The following is a 7,907-nucleotide window of genomic DNA, read 5'->3' as shown; positions in this document are numbered from 1 at the left end:
CAAAACATAAAAAAAAGATTAAAAGATCTAATTGTTTATATATGAGAGGGAGCCAACAAAATGGTTAAGAAATTGGGTACATGTTGCCACTAAAGTAGAAAAAGCGATGAAAACGGAAGAAACTGAAGAGACACAAAGCAGAGAGGGTGAAAGGATGAGAGTGAGTTGCATGCACCGCTCGCAAGATCTATACACCCAAAAAAAAAAAAAGTTAGTTGAAAATTGTTTAAAAAGAAATATCTTTTTTGGTCTTTTAATTTTTTCTCGAAGAGTTTGCTTTTTCTATTAACAGGAGCATTAAGCATATTAGTGCACAAAAAAATATCATGCACCAGTAACTGCCTAAATGGCTTTAGATGGAGAAACCGCTTCTGCGAATAATCCATTAGGGCGTGTTTGGTAGAGATCCAAGGCTGGATGAGATCCATGGATTTAAACCCCCGATCTCTCGCGCGTATCACCGCGGGGGGAAATTCTCGCGGGAAACCCCGCGCTTCTTTCCTCTTCCTCCTCCTCCCTTTCTTCTTTCCTCTTCACCAGTTACTGGGTTTCGTCATACTTCCACTCCAGTCAGTAAGCTGCACGAAGATTAAAAAGAGGATTATGATTTTTTCAGCCCATCTTCTCTGGGTCTCTCTGAATCCCATCTCTCTGGGCTTCAGTGAAACCCTCATGAACGAGGGTCTCTCTGAAGCCCTCAACGAGGGGTTCTCTCGTTGAGGGCTTCAAAGAGAAACCCTCATAAAAAATTAGGGTTTCGGTTTCTTTGAAGCCCTCAACGAGGGTTTCACATCAACATTGTTTCTCTGAGACCTTCGTTGACGGTTTCAGATAGACCGTTCTGGACAGAGAGAGAGAGAGAGAGAGAGAGAGAGAGAGAGGCTCACCATCGTCACGCCGCGTGCCATGGCTGTCGTCCATTCGAGCTCGCTCCGGTCGGGGAGAGAGGGACTGAGAGAGCTTTCGATGATATCAAGCAAAGGTTTTTAAAACCCAGGTTTTTAAGATTCGTGGATTTGAGATCCGATCTGTAAAATAACATTTAAGAAGCCTAACTGGATCAAGGCTGCCTGGATCCGATCCGAATGGATTTCCCGCCAAAACGTTTCCCGCCAAATCGCCTCCTTTCGTCCATATCGACAATAAAATAATGGGCAGAGAAGAAAAAAAGGAAATCTACTACAACGAAAGAGTCTCTGCATTTCTTGGGTTTTTTTCCTCTTTTCTTCTTCTTCTTCGTCGTCGTCGCTGATCGTTTGTTGGGCGTGTGGTCAGAGAAGAGGAGGAAGAAGTTGGCTGCTCAAAATGTCTGGATGGGACGAGGGTGCTATCTTTTACAGCGATCATACCCAATTCCCGCCGGAAGGACAGGAACGCCACGGTTCCCAATCCAGACACGCTGCCCTTGTTAAGTTCAAGGAGTTCATACGAAGCTTTACTAACGATAAGCGCGAATTCGTCTACCGGTAATCGCTTCTCTCCTACCCATCTTATTTTCTTCCGAATTTATTACTAGAGTTTCCTCTCAATCGATTCGACTGATTCTGTTGGGTTTGCTACAGAGAGAGTCTCATACAAAATCCCAAGTTCCTGCTTGTCGAGATGGAGCATCTGGATTCGTTTGATACCGATCTCACGACGAAGATCCGGAAGCAGCCTGCGGATTATTTACCCTTGGTGGGTAGTACTTTTTGACACATAACCACTTTTTGCATTCTCCCTCTCTCTTTTTCTCGATATGTTCTTTTTCTCATGGGGATTTCGTGGTTTTCAGTTTGAAACTGCTGCTGGCGAGGTTCTTGCAGGTTTGCGGTCTAAAGTCGCTGGAGAGACGGGCGAAATGGAGGAACCCAACATAGGTGATGTGCAGATCCTGCTATCTTCTAAGGAGGATTCCTTGTCGATGCGGTCACTTGGGGTTTGTATTTTAAACTTACATATTTGCTTTCAGGTTTTTGTTCTCCACATCCAATTTGTTAAATGTGACACTGGAACTGGGCAGGCTGAGTATATCTCGAAGCTTGTTAAGATTTCTGGAATCTCTATTGCTGCATCGAAAACGAAAGCGAAGGCGACATATGTGACATTATTGTGTAAGAACTGCAAGAATGTGAGAACCGTTCCTTGTCGCGCAGGTCTAGGTGGAGCCATTGTTCCTCGTTCATGTGACCATGTTCCTCAGGTAGTAATTTTGTTCTATTTCTCCAAGAATCTGATGCTTTCTTGGCAAAATTTTCGGTATTCTGTCAATCTAAGTGAATTTTTTGTTTAAGTAAATTTGAATATCATTAGTTTAACACTTTTTTCAATTGTTTAGCCTGGAGAAGAGGCGTGCCCAATTGACCCTTGGATAGTTGTTCCTGATAAAAGCAAGTACGTTGATCAACAGACGCTGAAGTTGCAGGAGAACCCTGAGGTAGATTACATGTTGCTCTTTCTTACGTGTTACTGGTTATTTATCGTTTTGGACTACTTTTGCTCCTTTTCAGACCGCAATGGTGATCCTAGTCACTGAAACTGCCTAATGCTTTATATGTTCTACATGGTCCTTTTCAGCAATCGGCATTTGAATTTTCCTGCTTTCCTTTTTTCCCTTTATCAGCAAACTATGAAGCTAAGGTTAAATGTACTTTTTAGTTATCTTTGGTTCTTCTAAACGAGTGAAGCTTATCTGTGAATGTTGGGCGAGAAGTTTGTATATAAACAAGCCATTCAAAATCTTTCCCATTCTTTATACTTTTATTCGTCCGAGGGAACTAGATTACTTCTGTATTCCCTACAATGGCAATCAGGGGTAGGAAACTATACCGACTATCTACCTTGACTCTTCATAATTTATTGTAGAAATTTCTAGGATCAGTGATTAGGCCATGCAAAAAAATAAAAATACTTTTTGATGGGTAAAGGAAGAGATGACTTGATGCGTTTCCTTATTGATGATGATATATGTAATAATTTGGGAAAATTTTGGCTAGCATGAGATTTTTAGCTGCAATTTTTTGTCCTCTGTCATCTGGTGCATTACAAGGGAAGAGAAAGAAAATGTCAAAATAAGGGAAAGTAATAGATGTTATTCTCAGTAACGCTTATCACAAATTTGATATTCTTTTTAAACTTGAAGGATGTCCCAACTGGAGAGCTTCCACGACACATGTTGCTGTCTGTTGACCGTCATCTTGTTCAAACAATTGTTCCTGGCACAAGACTTACAGTTATGGGTATCTACAGCATCTATCAATCTTCCGGATCTTCTGCGTAAGAGTTGGTTTGCTCAATCATTATATTTAGAAATATGCTTTCAGCTTAATCTAGATAACTGAGATTTGGCTCTATGATTGTTTAGCAACCAGAAAGGTGCAGTTGCAGTTAGACAACCTTATATCAGAGTAGTAGGTGTTGAGCAAGTGCATGAATCCAATTCATCTGGCCCTACATCCTTCATGAGAGATGAGGTAACAAATATAAAGAATACTTAGAATAGTACCATAATACTTTTTTTTTTCTTTGTGTTTCTGAAGAAATGCTTTGTTAATGTGCGAGCCATTCAGTTCTGCATACCTGTTATACTTTGTGCAATGGGCAAGTGATTGAGTTTTTATGACATATTTGCATGTATACTGAAGTTCCCTGAATCACAACTCGCTTTTATGTCACATATTTCTTGTACAAGTTACTGTTCCTGCATTCTGACAATGGTTTTACAGGAGGCAGAATTTAAAGAATTTGCTCAAAGACCAGATGCATATGAAAAGATATGTTCCATGATTGCTCCTTCCATATTTGGGCATGCTGATGTTAAGAAAGCAATTGCCTGCCTCCTGTTTGGAGGTTCAAGAAAGGTTTGGACGTGTACTAATCTTGGTAATCTTTGTTATAAGTCATACTTCTTTCCTGATTTCCTGCTCTGTGGTGCAGAAATTGCCAGATGGGGTGAAACTAAGAGGAGATATCAATGTCTTACTACTAGGTGACCCATCCACTGCTAAATCTCAGGTGATTTTTTAGTGACTTCTGATCATGCATCTGGGGCTTGGATGCCTGCTTCTTTTTTGCTAGAGATAGTGATTTAAACTGCAGAGGGTCACTCCAATGATCTGTGGCACTATGAATTTGAATTTAGTTGGTCTGGTAGAGTTTATGCCTATGTTCTGCTACTGTCAGAAATAGGCATCTTCATGCATTTCATGGAGATTGCTAGTCTAACACACTTTTTTAGCAGTATTAGAAACTCATTTTTGAAATGAGAGCTTATCTCATCTGCAAAAGTGTTGAGCATCCATGAGCTGTATCATTACATTGTCTGACAAACTAAAGTACTCTTTGTTCCCTGGGGGGCTTTGCTATCCACCACATGCTGCAGATGTTTTTCCCACTAATTATAGGAAAGTCTCAGGGTCTTGTCAGTGTGGGGTGATCTACTAGATACTTTCAATTTGTTTATTACTTAACCTTCTTTATGGATGTTCTCCGAAACTTATGGATGTCTTAAATATTCCTTATGGTTTGCAAAGAAGCATAGAATCACATTCCTTATCAGTTGGCTTTCAGATCCTTATGGTTTTTCTTTTATTTTGTTTGTGCAGTTTCTGAAGTTTGTTGAGAAGACAGCCCCTGTGGCTGTTTATACTTCTGGAAAAGGTTCATCTGCTGCTGGTTTGACCGCTTCTGTCATTCGTGATAGCAGCTCTGTGAGTATTATATGTATACGTTTGTCTATGAAATACCATAACTATGCTCTTTCATCTACTAAGTTATATTCCTTAATGAGTTGTGTTATGCATCTCATTTCCTTTCGATGATTATATTGTATCATGAATTGTCTTCAAAACAAAAGTATTGACTCAGCTATTTGCCTTTTTCATCTAGCGAGAATTTTACCTGGAAGGTGGTGCAATGGTTCTGGCGGATGGTGGAGTTGTCTGTATTGATGAATTTGACAAAATGAGGGTTGAAGATAGGTGAGATTCTTGCAGTTGCCATTGCATGAAGTTTCTTTTTCCCCCTTTACTGAATTCAACCTATAAACCTTGCTATGATGAATCCATGATCTTTTACATCTTATGTGCATTTTGCATTGGAGACATCACCATCATTGTAGCATCTTGTAAGGTTGCCCCAATACTTTTTACTTTTGTGTTTATCTCTATTTTGGTCCAGTGATGCAAAACTCACTTCTTGTTTTGCGGAAGAATTCTGTCAACTGTTTAATGCCTATGGTCGCACTTAGGCTTTTATCTATCGAATTACCTCTTTGTATCCTTTGGATAAATTAAAATTTTTCCAGGCTTTGAAATTTTACTCTGTTACAAAGGCTTCATTTTTAGGGCCTTTGTCCATGGCCATGAGGGCTATTTACTTTCGCAACAGGACAGGAAATGCCTATGAAGTTCATGGAGAATACCGATGCATTTTTATGATCACCTCTGGGTGCTTCCTGGCCTCCTTGTCTTATACAATGTGATTTTGGTATAGAAGACTATCTTAGTAAGAGTGGTTTTGTCCCATCTAGAGCAAAAAGCCAAAAACTACTTTGTTTTCTTATCATAATCATGAGTCCAGATCCAATGTATCTTATCTGCCGTTACTTTTCATCCAAGTCTTTTTGCTTATTCAATAACACATCAGTGCCATTTTGTAATTTGAAGTTTGTCTATATTTCACAAAACTTACAAGGTTATGCATGGGTTTCATTCATGTAGAGTTGCTATTCATGAAGCCATGGAGCAACAAACTATTTCGATTGCAAAGGCAGGAATAACTACTGTGCTCAACTCTCGGACATCAGTGCTTGCTGCTGCTAATCCGCCATCTGGTCGTTATGATGATCTTAAGGTTCAAAAACTAAAGAAACATATTTTTCTTGGCCTTCCATGCTTTCAATCTCATCTCGGTTACCCATCTGTGAATTTTCTGAGTTCTAAAAAAATATGGAAGAGGAATTAACTGAAGCTGCAACCTTCTTTCAGACTGCACAAGACAACATTGATTTGCAGACTACGATTCTGTCACGATTTGATCTTATTTTTATTGTGAAGGATATCCGGATGTATAGTCAAGATAAGGTAACCATCCTCCATGTATGACTTCTGCTCACTTTTTCAGATGGGATTTCTAAAAGGTTGTCCTTCTGTAGCTTATAGCTAGCCACATCATAAAAGTTCATGCCAGTGCTGGTGCAATCTCTAAGGAACCCGATGCTATAGAGGGAGAGAACTGGCTGAAGAGGTATTATATTCTTCCAATTTATTACATCTTGTAGCTTACATTTTATTGCTCAAAAGCTATTCTTCAATCCATGCAGATACCTTGAGTACTGCCGGGTGCATTGCATGCCACGGTTGTCAGATTCTGCTGCGAGCATGTTGCAAAGTAATTATGTCAGAATCAGGCAGGTAAGATGTGATACACTAGCACTTTATATTTGTGGTTTTTAGTTTTCTTATGATACATTCATTCACAATCATTAGAATGTGTCAATTTGCAGCAAATGAGACAGCAGGCTAATGAATCTGGTGAGGCTACCGCGATACCTATCACTGTGAGACAATTAGAAGCTATAATAAGGCTGAGTGAATCCCTTGCAAAGATGAGGCTGTGAGTATTAACTGTATCAATTGTGAATGTTCCTTACAGATCAAATGATTTTTAAATGAAATGGATTGTTGAATAATTTGTTAGTGCGCTCAATATCATAAATGTCCACATGAGTCAGACTGAGCATGTTATTTGCCTGCTGCTAGACTATCCAACAAGTGAATTGTGTCCTCATTTTTAAGGTTTCTCCTGATGCAGTTGTAGCTACCAATTGCTTTTTTTGCCTATTTCAATTGGTTATATTAGAGTAATTCATCAGCTTGAACTTACCCACTGATTCAGAAAAGAAGGTGAAGAATTGCCTTTTTGCTAATTAAGTACGCGATTGTACATGGACTTGCATATGTAAGGCAATGTTTGTGTTGTTCTTTAAAGTTTAAAGTTTTAAACTGCTTTGGGTTCAATGTCTCTTTCAGATCTGCTGTTGCTACGGAGGAGCATGTTACGGAAGCTCTAAGACTCTTCCATGTCTCCACGATGGATGCTGCACGATCCGGGTTAAATGAACAGATGAATTTGACAGCAGAAATGAGAAACGAGATAAAGGTATATGGGGTGTTAATTTTGTACAACCTGAACCAATCAGGTATGGTTACTGGTATCTGCAATGAAGGCAAGGATCTTATTGCATGTTCACAATCCTGTTTACAGCAAGCTGAAACGCAAATAAAGAGAAGAATGGGAATTGGAAGTCATATCTCAGAAAGGCGGCTAATTGATGACCTTACCAGAATGGGAATGAATGAATCAATTGTATGCAGTTTCTTTTTTGTTGTGATTTGGCTCAGTAAATTGTTTCTGATCTCTTTTCTACATGGATGAACTTAGTTTGTGCTTTATGGTTGCCAGGTAAGGAGGGCGCTGTTGATTATGCACCAGAGGGATGAGGTTGAGTATAAGCGTGAAAGAAGGGTTATTGTTCGGAAAGCTTGAGTGAGAATTGGGCACTTCTGTGGTGATTACAAGCAAGTGTTAATGAACCTTTGGCTGCCATTCTGCAGTGTCACCTAGGCTGTACCTGAACTTATAGTGAACCTTGAGCCACTGAATCAGTCAAGAGAGTGATTCCTAAAAGTGTAACGGCATCCATGAAGCTCAAGGGTTAACTTGCAGGGAGTATGCCTCAAAAAATGATGCCTGACTAATGATCTTAAAATAGTTGACAACCATGTTCCGTGAACTGGTTAATATATGTTCCCAAAATGCAGTTCTGCGTTCTATTATTTGCAATTGGTCGTGTCGCATCTGATCCATTCCTGTTTCACTTATAGCTTCAGAAGTCGCATTCTATTCTAATTTATTATTCTTCAAAG

The 7,907-nt window shown here is 39.5% G+C and overlaps 1 protein-coding gene across 1 annotated transcript; it reads left to right on the top strand.

The window, feature by feature from the left end:
• Positions 1–1,177: 1,177 nt before the first annotated feature.
• LOC116252937 (DNA replication licensing factor MCM5) lies at positions 1,178–7,824 on the top strand. The gene is made up of 19 exons (XM_031627581.2): positions 1,178–1,466; positions 1,563–1,677; positions 1,775–1,918; positions 2,003–2,182; positions 2,318–2,416; positions 3,122–3,255; positions 3,344–3,452; positions 3,705–3,839; positions 3,916–3,993; positions 4,584–4,688; positions 4,867–4,958; positions 5,700–5,832; positions 5,967–6,062; positions 6,134–6,225; positions 6,302–6,392; positions 6,485–6,594; positions 7,011–7,140; positions 7,246–7,347; positions 7,444–7,824. Exons 1-19 carry the CDS (start codon positions 1,306–1,308, stop codon positions 7,525–7,527), a joined length of 2,190 nt encoding a protein of 729 aa, XP_031483441.1. The 5' UTR covers positions 1,178–1,305; the 3' UTR covers positions 7,528–7,824.
• Positions 7,825–7,907: the final 83 nt, after the last annotated feature.

This window comes from Nymphaea colorata, chromosome 4 (genome assembly GCF_008831285.2).
Source record: "Nymphaea colorata isolate Beijing-Zhang1983 chromosome 4, ASM883128v2, whole genome shotgun sequence".
Taxonomy (NCBI): Eukaryota; Viridiplantae; Streptophyta; class Magnoliopsida; order Nymphaeales; family Nymphaeaceae; genus Nymphaea; species Nymphaea colorata.
Note: the sequence above shows the minus strand (reverse complement) of the source record. Positions and strands in the feature narration are given on the sequence as shown.